Here is a 15,925-nt window from a genome sequence, read left to right as displayed (position 1 = left end):
ATCAGAAGCCTCTCTAGGAACAAGCTGGAAGTAAATGAAAATATTATGTATACTTAAGTAAAAAAAAATCTTGGCCAAATAATTTGGATTGAAAAAATAAGTTTTTGCAAACAGCATGTGCTTTTGCATTAGACACAATGAGCTTGAATTCCTCTGTGGGTGACCTCTGACAAGTTCCAAAGCCTCAGTTTCCTTATCTGTAAAAGGAGCCTTACACACCTGCCTTTTATTGTCTGGCGTCTGCTGGGGGGGGGGCAGTGGGTAGAGAATGTAGCCAGTGGTACTTATCAACTGGGATCTCAATCCATAACAGATCACACACACACACACACACACACACACATACACACACACAAAACAAACAGGAAAATTTCAGATTTAAGTCTCAGGTGAAATAGAGATAAACTTTATTGCACATCTTGTACTTTTGATGTTTTTTTTTTACTGTGGTCATGTAATACCTATTAAAAACTAATTAAGGAGATAAGTGAATTATACAATATTAATAACTTGCCAGAACTCTAGTATTTGGGAATCAATGACAAGAAATGTGCATGCATAAAAGTCATCTTTCTTATTCTTTACATGGTGAACTATTTGCTTTTTTAACAACGGCAGGTAACAGCAAACTCCTTTGCCATTTCAGCTTTGGTTAAATAAATGCAAAATATAGAGTAAACACTCCACCTGTATTTTACAGTGCTGGAAAAGTAAAATCTGTGGGGAAAATGATGAGAAAATTAGCACTTTGCAGCCAGGTAACAGGTAACTCACAAGGCAGTATGGGCAAAATACCCCAGCCACGAACAGCCTAGCTTCAGAACACCCCAGGAGGAGGGCTGCTGTTGTTTCCAGCAACTTACTTGGCCAGCGGAGGCAGGTGCAGCTAAGAGCTTAACCACAGGTCCTGACCCCCCGGGGACTACAGAGCTGTGTCCCCGGGGTAAGACCTCCAACTTTGGAGGTTTTCGTCCTTCCCGAGAAACCTGACGTGCTGTTTTTCAAGGCATATTCGAACTGGGAAGATCAAGACAGAACACCTTCAGCTATCAAGAATGGAGAGAGTGACCAATGAAATGACATTGATGATTTGGGTGATATTTTACCCGTATAGCCATTTTTTTTTTTTTTTCAAAAACGATGCACCGTCCAGGTATAATTGTTCATCTCCTCCGTCTGTTGCCAGGGGAAACATCCTAACTTGGAGGAGGCATTTCCAAGAGTTTCTGTAAATTCCCTCCGGGTCTCAAGACCAAGATTCCAATTTCCTTCTCCCCCAGGGAAGGGCGTGGGAGTTCAGTAGTAGGCGCTGCCCAGGAGGGAATCCTCTCCTAGCTTGCAACTCCTGCCTCGGCACCTAGCCACTCCCTTTTCGGGGCCCCGCCTCGCCGCCCGGCGAACCCTATAAAGTCCCGGCGAAGAGGGTCCATCTGGCAGCTCTCGGTTCAGTCCGACACGAAGGTCAACAAGGTCCTGTGACTCCTCACCGGAGCATCGCGTGCCCGAATCATGTCCCAGGAGCTGTACCACAGGGAGTTCGCCCGGGCGGGCAAGAAGGCGGGTCTGCAGGTTTGGAGGATCGAGAAGATGGAGCTGGTGCCTGTGCCCCCAAGCGCTTACGGCGACTTCTACGTCGGGGATGCCTACCTGGTGCTGCACACGACCAAGGCGTGTCGGGGCTTCACCTACCGTCTGCACTTCTGGCTAGGTAAGGGCTGCGAGCACCGGACCTGGACGCGCCCAGGTTCGGGAGGGGCCAGTCCACTGGAAGCTGAGATTTCCCAGGGCAGGGGAATGAGGGCGCAGACGCGGCTGTCCTGGAGACCTCGCGCCGCTTGTGCCCCGCAGGGCCGCGCCTTTGGGGCTGACCACTTTCTCCCCGCCAAACACCGGGCGCTGCGAAGTCGGGAGCAGTTTTTTCCCACTGGCTTTGAACTTTGCCGAGTTCCTCTCCTGGGTTTTGGGACTGGTTCCTCTAGCTGGTTCCTCCCTCTTTCGCCTTCCAGCTCCAAACCACACTCCCTGCCAGGGCCGCTGTTCCGCGCACAGAGGCGCTGGCCAAGTCCCGCTCACCTGCGGACAAGTTCTGTCCTGGCTTCCCTGTCAGGAAGGAGAAGTCAAGTTTGTGGGCGTCTGCTGCAGCTGGCGAGAAGTTTTGTTGTTTGTTAACTAATCCTCCCCTGCCTCCCCTGCCTCCTGTTGAGTACCAGCTTGTATTTCTCTATTAATTGCGTCGATTAATGGCTGCTTTAAGCCAAGATCCCACCTGCACCACGTGGCTCGCAAGTGTGGCTAACGTCCCTGTTTATTAAGATGCTGGCCACCTTGCATGCAAGCAGGAGACAAATAATACAGATATTGTCAATATAAATAAATAGCTTTATATGGCCTATTTATGTATTTAAACGAGCTGCTTTTATAGTCATTTTTAAACTTAGTATTTATCTGTTTGAACAAGGACACTCTGGAACAAACCTACCCCTTCAGCTGTAATTATTTTGGGCAGCACTCGTGCCAGACTCTCAGGACACTGAGCCTTGTGTGTTCTACTTTTTCCACCTTCTACTTTTACTCGTAAACATCCTGAATGTCCAGCCTCTCCCAGTGAGATCCTGGGCCAGTGAGCACACCCCATCTAACAACGTGCTGATTATCTGAGCTTCACTGACTTTTTAAAATTAGCTTGCCTCCCTTGGACTTGTGCTTCTTGTTTTTCATTTTATTCCTGAGTTTATGGGAAAACCACACATACATAGACATTTTGAAGACCTTGAAAGCCATTAAAAGCCATTATTTTTACTTCCTAACACTTGAAGATTTTAAGGAAAAAAATGGTAGAAAACATTAAGAAGCAATGTTCTCAGTGTTAGTCAATACTTGGAGCCGGATACCCAAATGACAAAGATATAGAGGGAGAAAGGACTGTTTTCATTACAGCATTCGACATTAAAGTTTTGTGTTTGTTTGAGGATGCTGAAGCTCATTTTGGGTTCCCACTGTAATCTTACTATTTTATACCAACCCCCTCAAACACTGAAACTCTAATATATAACCATGTTCGTGACTGAGTGACATCAGATAGAATAATAATGGCCTCACCTTGGTCTTCCTATCTAACTTGCATTTGGAATGAATACAAGTGTCTGAAATGCTGCATTTGCCATTTTGGTGAATTGAAATGTGGAAGAACTTCATATTTTGCTGTGGACAATAGTTGAGTTTGACTTTGTCAGAAGATTGCAAGAGGGCTTTGAATACACTTTTTTAATTCTATAGGTTCTTTCTTATCCAAATAAGGTCTTTGAGCACTAAGTTTTCTAAGGTTTACACAGAGTCATTATTAATTATTGACTCTTAATTACTCCTTTAGTGTTCACCAAGTTCAAAAAATATAATAGAAAATGCTTTGGGCAGAAACATCTTATGATCTTTAAGATCTGCTAAAACTGAAATTAATGATGTGTTAATTAACAAGTTAATTTCTTCAGTAATTAGTGTGCCCAGCATTGTATAAGGCATCTTTGCACATGAATTATTTAGGAAACATCCCTGAAAATTTATAATCACAGAGGTACCATAAGTGAAAACATGATCTAAGACAGGAAAAATGTGATGGGCACTGTGAAGGAGACACTCCGAGTCTGTGGATGGGGGCAGTAGAGAAGCCTGAGAGGAAGGAGGAAAATGAGGGTCATTGGGAGGGATCTTGTGTCAAGAGAAGATCATGGGGAACATGGAAAAGTTTAAAGAGCCAGCAGATGGTTAGGTAAAATTGTTCAGCAGCTCCTCCTACTTCTGTTCCCTGAAGCAAGCAGAATTGCATCCAGAATCCTTCACTCTAAGATCTAAATTTGGATGAATCCATGAGTTTTAATAAGACAGATTGAGTGAAAGTTCCAAAAGGAAGAGGCAAAAGTTCAAGGAAAAAGAAAGTTTGACATAGGAAATTGGCCGGGAGGAAGATGGAAGAGAGTGAAGGTCAAGTCAGACCCGGATGAAAAGGGTGCACGGGGTAGAAACAAACAACAGGCCAAGGGAGAGGGGAAGGGGAAAAGGAAGGAGTGGGGCCTACAATAGGAGAATAGCGAGTCATCTCTCCTGGTCTTCCCCTCAGTGTCTTTCTAGAATACCCTTGCATGTCTCAGATTATTTCATTTTATTGTTTCTATTTACAAAGCAAGTTTGTTGCATGAGACTGAGAGTGTTGCATTGGTCCTTCTTAAATGTTCCAGCTTTGTGGTTTAAATGCATCCACCTTCTGCTTCTGGTTACTTACGATGCCATTCTGTGTTTGAGCAGGGCTAGATGATAAAGCTACTGCCTGTCACATCCTGGATTTACGTGATACACTTCCACCCTCAGCATTTCTCCTTGCCAGTTTTAAACTTTACATAAATATATTTAAGACAAACATTTATGGTAAAACTAGTCTGTACTGTGCTCTATGCAAGGCACTGGTAATCCAAAGAACTGGATTACACTATACAACCTACAATGCAAAGAACCTATACAAGGGCTGGCGAGGATGCTGAGAAACTGGATTTTTCTCTATTTCTTGGAGGGAGGGTATAAAATGAGGGGTATGAGTAGAGTATTATGGAAGAGGATTTGGCAGCTTCTTGCAAAACTAAACATGCATTTACCATATGATCCAGCAATTGCCTTTGTGGACATTTATTTCAAAGAAATGAAAATTTATATTCATGTGAAAACCTATACATGAGTATCTATAGCAGCTTTATTTGAATAGATCAAAACTTGAATCAACTCCAAGATCCTTCAACAGGTGACTGGTTAAACAATTGTGGCACATCAATAACAAGGAATACTACTCAGCAATAAAAAGGAACAAACTTTTTATTCAGCAACTCAGATAAATGCTTGGGCAATTATGCTGAGTAAGAAAAAAACCTAATGCCAAAATATTCCATATTATATGATTTTATTTGTGTACCATTTTTGAAATGACAAAATCTTCAATTTGTTATCAGAGGATAGGGATGGGGTGGGGCCAGGGTAATGCAGGAGGGAGGTGGGTGTAGTATAAAAGCACAATATAAGAGATTTTTTGGTGATAGGGTTATATAGTATTTTGACTGTGATGGTGGGCATACACATATGATAAAATTATATACAGTAAAATTAAATGTACAAACACACAGATGAGTACAGGTAAAACTGGAGAAATATCAAAAGGATAAGTGCCTAGTATCACTGGCAAATCCTGATAGTGGTGTTTGGTGCTGTACTATACTTGTATACTTACACATTACTATAATCTGATATACTAAACTATACTATAGGCTTTTTTTTTGGGTACTTGTCCTTTATTTTGTACTTTGTGCAAGACTCATGCTTATGGGACATCAGGAAGGTTTGAGTGTGTCTTGGGTAATAAAGAGCAGGGTTTTTCCAACTTTCTTTTCTGTATTTTGCTGTTTTGGTATAAAAGAACCCAACTGCTTCTGCTTGCTGCAGCTTCTCTAATCTATGGGATGGGCGAGGAGGGGAAGAGAGGTGAGGGGAGGGGCTCAAAAGAGCCTAGCGCCTCTGGATGTTGGGTAGCTGGTGGTGGTCACTCAGGACGGGGGAGGAGTGTTGGCTTTGCTGGGCTGGCCACAGCCTTTTTCCTCGAGGCTGCCCGAGCCAGGTCACAGGTGACCATACTGCGGGAGGCCTGGGGAGATTCCGAGTGCTCTGGGACTCCAACGTCGGGGCCTTGAACAGGAGAGTGGACTTCCTGGAAAAAAAAAAAAAAGCTCATCCACCAGTGACCAGGAACGGCCTTGGGGGTACTGGGTGGCGGACGATGGCTTCTTCCTGGTACTCCACACTTCCGCTGGAGCTGTCACTGGGGGTGGAATCCAGGCGACGCTGGTGGTTGTCGCGGGTGGCACAAGTGAGTTGCAGGAGGGATGGCTACCACGCACGGTCTTGCTTGTGGGCTGCTGGAAACCTCGGCAGCAACCGCTCAGGGGCCTTGGCATGATCTCCGGTGGCAGGAACTGGGTGCTAGGCCACAGAGCCCTTTCACGACTGAAAGGTGCGGAGGTCCCCACACCATAGTTTTACAGTGTGTTACCACTGGGGGAAACGCAATCGACTGATCTGTATGCCTATCTTTGCACCAATACTACACTCTCTTAATTACTATGGCTGTATAGATGGACATTAATATCAGATAGAGTTATTTTTCCTGGCTTAGTTTTCTTTGTCAAGATTGTTGTAGCTATTCTAGGGCCTATGCCTTTTCATGTAAGTTTTATAATGAAATCATATGATCTATAATAAGACTTGCTGTGATTTTGCCAGGAATAGCATTACACCTACAGATCAATTTGGGGAAAACTGACATCTTTATTATATTGAGTCTTACAGTCCATGACACTATGTCTTTTTATTTATTATGGTCCTTGATTCTTTTTATCACCATTTTGTAATTTTTAGCACATAGATCATGTACTGGCTTTGTTAAATATATCCTTGAGTTTTTTGGAGTGATCATAAATGGTGTGGTGCCTTTCATTTCTATTTTTTCATGTCTGTTGTTTCTATACAAAAAAACAGCTGCCTTTTGTTATCAGTTCATTTTTATTATGCCATCTTGCTGAATGCACTTATTCGGGAGGGTTTTTAAAATTTATTTATTTATTTTCTAGATTTCTTAAAATTTTTCTATGTAGGTGATCCTCTCATTTGTAAATAGAAACATTTATTTCTTTTTCTCCAGTCTGTGTGCTTTTCTCTTTCTACCTTATTGCAGTGGGTAGAACTTCTTGCATAATGTTGAGTAAGATTAATGAGTGTAGGCAGACTTGCCTTAGTTCCCAGTCCTAGGGGAAAGCATTCAGTCATTCACTGTGAAGCATTATGTTAGCTTAAAAAAAAAGAGAGAATTTATCAAGTTGAGAATGTTCCCCTGTATTCCTAATTTGGCAAGTGTTTTGTTCTTTTATGCATATACAATAAAATAATGTAAAATAACACAAAACAACATAACATCAGTAAAATTAGTATAGGGAAAATAAGTGAAGTGAATTTCTTAAGTTACTATTTGCTAGGATTTCATCATGATACAATTGAGTTTGATTTTGGTTTTCACAATCAAAGACGGCTGTTAGCTTCATTAGTAACTTTCAACCTCTTTAGAGCAAGGACTCTGGCTTATTCATACTGATATTTCATGGCCTAGCACAGTACATAAATATCAACAAGTGATAGTATAATTTAATTCACTTACTTCCAATCCATTCATTAATTATATGTCCCTTTACACCTTCCTAAAGAGACTTGGGGTTCAACTTATACTCAAGTAAGAACATTTATGTCAAACACATCATCCTTAATGGCCTGGTATTAATTTTGATTTAAGTTTTCTTTTTAAAACTTCACTGCACAAATCTACATCTATGCCTTTATCAGTATTCTCATTTATGGATGGGAATGCAGGTAAGAATGACACGGGAGTCCTTCTAGACCGCAAACTGCATGTGTGTTTTTCAAAGTATGTTACACAATTTCCTTTGACCACAACAAGTTCACAAAATAGATCAAGTCACATGTTCTTCTAGCTACTAAATTTTTTACTGAGAAGATATTTGCTCTACAGGTCCCTTTGAGAGTAATAAGAATTGTAAAGAAATCAAATTCTTTCTTCAATTTGGCCGACTGATTTCCTCTCTTTAGCTTTGGTGAATAGTCTCAACCTGGGTTTCAGGTGAACCACAAGGCCTATCCAGCCATGAACTATGAAAAAGAGAGACATTTATTTTATAAGAAGAAGAAAATGCAAGATACAAGAAACATTGTACATAGGGCGATAATGCCTCAGTCTTCCTTCAAAGTAGGCACCTTGGGACCTCACACAGTTCTCCCAATTGCCATCAGCCCCATTGTATTTTCCTGAATCTCATCGAGGGTCTAATATCTCTTCCTTTCAAAGGTGATTTTAGTTATGGGAAAAGCCATAAGTTGCAAGGTGCCAAATCTGGGCTGTATGAGGGCTGAATCACCTGGGTGATTTGATGTTTTGCCAAAAAATTCTGCACAAGATATGATACATGAGCGGGCACGTTATAGTGATAAAGTTGCCAGTCACCACTTGCCCATAGCTGCAGCCTTCTGAATCATCTGAATAATTTCCTTGAAGAAATGTTCATGCTTAATGCAAAATTTGATGTAGATTCATTGATTTACTTGTTCAGTCATTTTGAATGCGATGGTCACACAGTACACATGCTCACTTAACTGCCTCTATTTCCCCCACTGACTTAGTACAGTGAAACTCTCGTTCACACATGCATATTCCAGTCCACTCTCCTTGGCAGCCAGGTTACAATGATGTCATGCAAGTTATTTTAGTTGAATTAACAGTGGCTTGACTTTTTCTGGAGAGAGCTTGTATAGTATTGTTACAGCTTCTAACTTTTATGTATCAATTATTCATGAAAGAAAATAGCATACCCTTGTTACCATAAAATCTTTCTGCTAATGAGAGTCTGAGTATACATAAAAACAATCTAGTATTGTACTTTCTAAGAGCCTGTGCCCCAGAGTCACAGATAACTAGTTCTGGGTGGTATTTTACCCAGTTGACCTGTGGGTCAACTGTGTGGTCTCAGGAAAGGTAGTTGGCAGCTGTGAGCCTCCAATTCCACTGTTGTAACATGGTAGAGTGTAGTATCTGCTGCATGGGGTTGCTGAAAGATTCAATGAGATCATCCATGCAAAACACTAGCACAATGCCTGGCCCATAGCCAAGATATTATAAATGTTAGCTATTACTATATTTACAATCATTTATGACTCTCACACAGCTCAGATGTAGTAAGGGTTTTGAAGTATCTTTTATAAAATCTGAGTTCCCTTCAGAACTATTCTGGCTCTGAGTTTCTTGTACACTGAAGATGCTGATTCTTAAGAATTGGGGTTTCTACCTCAGTGGGGTTGTCTGGATGGGATCTGTATTACCATTTTAAAAATTAAATGTGCCATGCATTATGTTCCTGGGATAGTAATACATGCACTAACATCCAGTAAGTGTGAGCATGCTAGTTCCTTTCCTCTTCCTTTTCCTTCAGAGAATATTACACCATTAAGATAGTGCAGTTGGGACAATGGGACTCAATAAGGGTAAGGTCAAGTTATGTTCATTGCCTATTCTAACAGTCACTTTCTTAAGATGTTTAGCTATGGCCTATCATGTGCACATTCCTTACAAATACTAATATATTAACATTGGGTGCCTAAAGATTTATGCTAATAAAGGCTAAAACAGTTGTATTGTCCTATGTGAAATAAGCCAAGCAATGAAAGACAAACACCATATGATCTCATAACCGGAATCAAAGGAACAAAATAAACTCATGAGCAAAATAGAACCAGAGACACAGTAACAAGGAACCAACTGGCAAGTGTAAGAAGGGAGGGGGGAGGTTGGGACTGGTTGAAAGAAGGTGAAGGGACTAGACAAAGAGCCTATGTACATATGCATCACCCATGGACATGAACAAGGGTGTGGGGATTGACTGTGAGAAGGGGGATGCTGGAGGGAGGGGGGCAAAGGGAGAAAAATTGGGGCAACTGTAATAGCATAAAAATTAAAAAAAAATTTAAGGCTAAAACAATTGCAAAATGATTTCATAGCTTGATGTTATTGACTGAATGAATCTGAATTCTACTACAATATATTGTTATATCTACCTGAGCATATTCAGACAGTGGTGTTTTGTTTTTCAATTTTCAAAAGAATTGGAAAGCAGGAACACAACAATTATTTTAGTTGTTAGCAACATAATTTATATTATACCACTTCTACTAAAAGATTGTTCTGTTGAAGACGATTTGTTTTATGCATATATAATTCAAAAAATGTTTCTGAGTTTGTTTTGTATCAGAATTTCTGCCATAGTCCTTTTCCTTGCTTGACAAGTGAGGCACTTCCATTGGCTGTTTCAGGAAGGGAGTGTTCTCAGGATGAGAGCACCGCAGCCGCCATCTTTACAGTGCAGATGGATGACTACTTGGGTGGCAAACCAGTGCAGAACAGAGAACTTCAGGGATACGAGTCTACTGATTTTGTTGGCTATTTCAAAGGTGGTTTGAAATACAAGGTAAGCAGCTCTCTCGAACAGCTTCTGTTATGACCCCCTTTCTCTTTCTATCCATCCACACCTCATGTCTTCATTACAGTAAAAGTACATGTTTTTAAAATAATTTTTTTATTTTTTATTTTTTATCCTCACCCAAGGATGTGCTTATTGATTTACTTATCTATTTTAGAGGGGAAGGAAAGGAGAGAGAGAGGGAGAGAAACATCATTGTGAGAGAGAAATATAGATCGCTTGCCTCTTGTACGCACCCTAGCAGGGAACTGAACCCAAAACATAGGCATGTGCCCTGACAGGGAATTGAACCTGTGACCTTTCGGTTTGCAGGATGACACCCAACCAACTGAGCCCCACTGGCCAAGGCAAAGGCAGAGTTTTCTGTTTTATTTTTGTTTTAATCTGTTTTGTTCACTGATATGTGGCCAGTACCTGCTGGACACATAGTGCTCAGTAAATTTTTGTGGAATGTATAGGGCAACATGTGAACTATTTTGATTTGATTATGCTTAATGAGTTGACTTTTGATAAAGTTAAGATCTTTCAGTTATGTTGTCACAAGGAATTATGGAAGTAAAATTACTTATTCAATAATTAAATATTGGTAAATAAGGTATTAGCAGTTTTTGTTTTTGATATTCTGAAGAATCTCTGCATTTGCTGCAAATAACCCATTATGTGAGAATCTCAGTTGTTCTAGAATATCTTAATACAGCATTTATAACAATTATAACTTCCGTTATTACAGAGAACTATACATATCTTTTCCATATAGTGTGGTTTGATCTTGGAAATGATACAAATGAAACCATGGAGTTGAACATGTGTGGTTCGGCCTCATGAATTCAAATGCACATACACTGGCATGTGTGCAAAGTTTATGTGTATTGGCTTTATTTTTGAAAATGAAAGAAAAACACAAAGTGTTAAGTAGTTCTGTCCTTGTAAGGCAATTTTCAGTAAAAGATCGCTTTTGAGGGAGAATCTCCCAGTGACCTTTGCAGATGGCCATCCTTCACCACTCCCCCTACACCTGGAGAGTTCAGACAAAGTCGGAGGAATACCCTCCCTAGACTAATGTTTTAAAAACAATGCTTTTCAAAGTCAAACATGCTCCAGTAGGTATTCTGCAGAGCCTGCTACTCCCCTCCAGCGTATTAGCCTAGTGAAAACCTAAGACCTCAGAGCTAAACTAGAATTCTGAATATATACTAAATTCGCCTACTACAATGCCAGGGTTTATTTTTCCTCTCACCTGATTAGAGACTTAGTTGAATATTTTGTGATGCCATTGAGATGGGGACAAAACACAAGTTCTCATATCTCTTGGAATCATTCTTCCACTCTAGGGTACCAGCCAATCTAAATATGAAACTACTACCTCTCCTTTTATTTAATTCACATGAATTCCTACAGTTTATGGCACATGATCCTGAAACCTCCTGTATGTCAGTGAACCCAACATTTTGAAAAAGCTGGGTCTTAGAGTTACTAGAAGCATGTGCTGTGTTGTCAGAATGGTTACAAACCCCTTTCTTCACATATTACTGGTTGCCTCATGGCAAGTATGTAAGCTTTCTGTGCTCAGTTTTCTCCAATGTGCAATGGGTATAACAACAGCTTCCTCATACAAGTGTTGCAAGGATTAAGGGTGAATTAAATAATAAAATACCTATACAGTTACATACACAGTAGATAGGAAATTATGTTATTAGTAATCCTTCTGGCTATTTGCAAGATATGATAAGAGTAATTTTATAGTTATTGGATAATTATTTTCTAATCATCAACATTAAAACCATTACAAATCAGCCTTTTTAAGAAAGAGGATATTTGCAAATGGAGGTCACATTTATCAGCAGAAACAAAATTAGTTCACTATCTTATCATCAGCGATGTGAGCAAATTTTTGTAACATACGATCGATCATAGGAGACCTTTGATCAATGAATGACAGATATTTGTTTATACTGAATCTTTATTATGTACATTACCTCATAATTAATTGTGAAAATAAAGTTAACTGTTTCTAACAGTTAGGGAAAAATGAAAAGATGAAAGCTGACTTCAGACAATACAAGATGTACTTGATGCAGTTAATATTTTTTTCAGCATTTCTTAATTCACTGTGGTTGTATTTTATTTTGTTTTGTTTTGGGTTAGGGATGTGCAACCAAGATTCTTCATCTCTTCTCATGCAGACTATAAATACCTTGCATCTGGCATATTTAGTAAACTCTTTTTACCCAAAAATAGGTGAATAAGACAGGTGAGTCTTTAAAATGTAAAAACAAAGATCATAAATACAAGTAGCCCATACCTGGGCAGCACGTAATTCCCCTTCTGTGCCCTAACACTGTGGCAGTGGACACTTTGAGGTGCCTCCATCTCTGGGTGCTCCTCATCTGTGCTTGTTACCTCTGACTCTCCTCCAACCTCCTGTGGCCTTTATCCTTGAAATCCTTGTCTACCTCTCACTCCACGACTTGAAAATATTTAGTTTTGAAAGGGCAAGAGCTACAGCTTCTTTTTGTTTGTGGAGCAGGTTTTAGTCACTGAAAGTTCTCAGTAAATGTTTGCAATTATTGAACTGAATGTTGGAATAGGAAGGACAAAGAGCCTATATTTTTTTTTGAAAAACCTATTGATTTGCCAAGAAATTCTCTTCTTCCTATTTAATTTTTCATGTGCACGGAGGTGGCTGTTGTTTCTTGGCTTGACAGGCTATTTGGGTAAAAACACCTGTGGTTTTATACGTGGCAGTTTCTGGTGAGACGCCTCATCGGTTTTGTTTTGTTTTCTGTCCCCTCCCGTGATCAGGCTGGAGGGGTGGCATCTGGACTCAATCACGTTATCACCAACGACCTGACCGCCCAGAGGCTGCTGCACGTGAAGGGTCGGAGAGTGGTCAGGGCCACGGAAGTTCCTCTGAGCTGGCACAGTTTCAACAAGGGGGACTGCTTCATCATTGACCTTGGCACTGTAAGTTTTATATGCCCGTGCAGACATCAAAAGAAAAGGAATTTGTCTTCAGATCAAATTTGAATTCGTGTCAAGGAAGATAATCACTTTTCCTACACACTGAAAAGAGGTCATGTTTACCAGAGATGCAATCATATCATATGAGTAATTGGCTAGTATTTAAATGACATGAAGTGGGACTTCAAAGTTTTTATTTTCTTTGATGGGTTGAGAATGGCGTAGTGATTTAGTTCTTCCTACCATAGAACAGAAATTGAATATTTTTTTTCTTGTATTTCCCTTTCTCTTTGAACAGAGCTTCCTCTAATTATTTTTGTCTCTAATTGTGTGTGGGAAAACATTGCTTGAAGGGAAAACTGATTTGCCCAGAGAGCAAAGGTTCTAGAATTTTAAATGGACACAATATGAACCTAAGCAGTCTGCCTGAAGAATTTTGGGCAATTGCCCTTACAGACTCACACACAGCGCACCATACTACTTTGTACTTTTTAATTTGGGTTAAATATCAGTTATCATCTTAATGGGATAGGCAAGGGTGTATCTTCTTCCAAGAAAAGAGGTATACTTATAAATTATTATTATTTTGACCAAGAAGTATTATTCTGAGGTCTTGTGCTAGACTCTGATAGGTAGAATATAAGTTGTGCCTTTATACCTTTGTAAGGGTTTAAAAGTAGAATGAAAGGGCATTTCTTACCACTGAAAACCCATGTGCAAAGGCAGAGAAGGCAGAAAAGCACAGAGCTTGTGTACGATGGCCTTTTCCTCGTGATTATCATTCTCATCACAACTCATACATCTGCATTCACATCGTCATCCCTAACCTGTCGGGGCTGAGCATTGGACAGAGACTTCATCTGCCCTGTGTTCAGTTCGCAGGAGGCTTGGACTGGTGGTGGAACTTGCTCAAGGCTGTGCTGTCAGTAAACGGTGAAGCCAGGAGTAGACCCTAGGTCTAATGTGCTGATTCCCATCAGGACATTTTGTTTTATTGTGTCTTCTTGGGCAGTATTTTGGGAGAAAGCATCAGACAGAGGTGAAAAGAGTTTATTCCATTTACATAGAGAAGGGACACCAAGGATTTTGAAAATGAAGCTACACAAAATTCTGTTTAAGCATTATTAATTTAGCAACAGCACAGAGATAAAATGTGCTTGGGTTATAAATGGTTTGGAAAATGACCCCAAGCTATAAACTCCTGCATTCTCTAAATTAGGGTACACCTATTCTTTTATTACCACTGATCTATAATTCAGCTGTCTGGGATCACACTAGCTTGTCTGCATAGCTGAGATCATAATATACTCACAGTGTGGTTCTCAGTGTCACACTTAGACATCTGTACCCAAAGGGTAGTACTCTTGCCCTACATCTCAAGTTCATGAAAATGTCCTTTCCACTTTAAATGCTAACCCATTCCCTTACCCAGGTTAACTACTGACCCCTCAGATCAAGGCAGAAAACAAATGCTGTTTTATGCCTCCAGTCCCCTGCAACCAAAATCACAACTTGAACAGCTAGATGACCACACGTGTCATCAGGCCACACAGTTCCCACAATAGTGACACACTTTCTCTCAAAGCCTGTGCACAATCATTAGTTGTCTGTCTTAACTTGCATCTCAGCCACTTACATTTTAGGGCCTTTTGTCCCATTTTTAAAGTACTTTTACATATAAGGTGGTATTTTTCATGGAAGAAAGGGACCTCATTTTTCATTCAACTTTAGTAGTTTCAGGTTCTCACCCATAAAATTTGGGTATTTGATTAAATGATCTCTAGGGCCCCTGAATGAGAGACGCTTCACACTGACATTGTAATTGATCACTGCTACCACTTAAAAATATTAATTCTTTTCTAAAATAACCCTACATATTGTAGGTAATGTACTTGCTCTATAAATGCAACAATCCTTTTATCAAGAATAATGTTGAATTCGACAAATGAATTCAACATTTTATCATATTCTTGATAAAATTCTTTTATCAAGAATTCTTATCAAGAATAATGTTGAATTCTTCAGCTGTCTACTCTTTGATCTTGAGCAAGGCTTTAAGCTCTTCGAGCTTTAACTTCCTTATTTTTTTTTCATCTTGACTCTGGTGTCTAATGGCATTTTAAGCCTTAGCCGGCTATGATTCAGTCTCATCTGACACACAGTCACATCTGGAAATGGCAGTTATCATCCCAGCTTCACAAGAGGGACAAAGCCTTAGAATGTGTGAGCAAGTCCCTTGCATTGGTACAGGTTGAGTGGTGACCTGGGATAGGATCTGGGTTTTTCTGCTTCTAGTTCACATCCTTTTTACGACACTAAGTGAACTTGGTAGTGTATCAGATGGCATGGCTCTCTAAAATATCTTGTAACATTCTCAGAATCTGCTGAATTAGAATTGAGTATGTCTAGTCTGGCTTAGAATTCACTGCAGGTAGTACTATTAATGAAATCATTTAGTTTGTTGAACAAGTATTAATAGTTTCCACAATGGGCTTATGTTAGGGTGGGGTGGTAGGTTCTAGTAATGTATGTTCTCTTCCCATAGGTAAGGCTGGCCAATGGGTGTACGACTCACAAATCCAGGCTCATAAAAAAGGGACAAAGTCTCTATTATAAGGTTCAAAGACCTTCATCTGTTTAATAGTAAATCATCCTAATAGAGCCAACTGTACTTGAACAACAATTAAAAAAATTAAAAAAGTAAATTATCCTTATTTTATATAGTTAATTATACTTAATAACTTTCAAGTTGTCACCTGCCCTCATGCTTGGTCAGAGGCATTTGGAATGATTTTGTTGCAGAGAAACCATAGTTTGATGAACTCCTCTGTCGTGAAAGT

At 40.0% G+C, this 15,925-nt stretch overlaps 1 protein-coding gene across 1 annotated transcript in view; it reads left to right on the top strand.

Annotated features, from left to right (window-relative positions):
• The first annotated feature begins 1,190 nt into the window (after positions 1–1,190).
• The window catches only part of SCIN (scinderin), a 72,270-nt gene continuing 57,535 nt past the window's right edge, over positions 1,191–15,925 (top strand). Inside the window, exons 1-3 of the mRNA XM_045828622.1 lie at positions 1,191–1,708; positions 9,958–10,112; positions 12,927–13,088. Of these exons, the coding sequence (XP_045684578.1) occupies positions 1,510–1,708; positions 9,958–10,112; positions 12,927–13,088 (516 nt within the window). The 5' untranslated portion in view covers positions 1,191–1,509. The remainder of the gene's footprint in view (positions 1,709–9,957; positions 10,113–12,926; positions 13,089–15,925) is intronic.

The sequence above is a fragment of the Phyllostomus hastatus genome, unplaced genomic scaffold (genome assembly GCF_019186645.2).
Source record: "Phyllostomus hastatus isolate PE091 unplaced genomic scaffold, TTU_PhHast_1.1 phas_scaffold_78, whole genome shotgun sequence".
NCBI lineage: Eukaryota > Metazoa > Chordata > Mammalia > Chiroptera > Phyllostomidae > Phyllostomus > Phyllostomus hastatus.
Note: the sequence above shows the minus strand (reverse complement) of the source record. Positions and strands in the feature narration are given on the sequence as shown.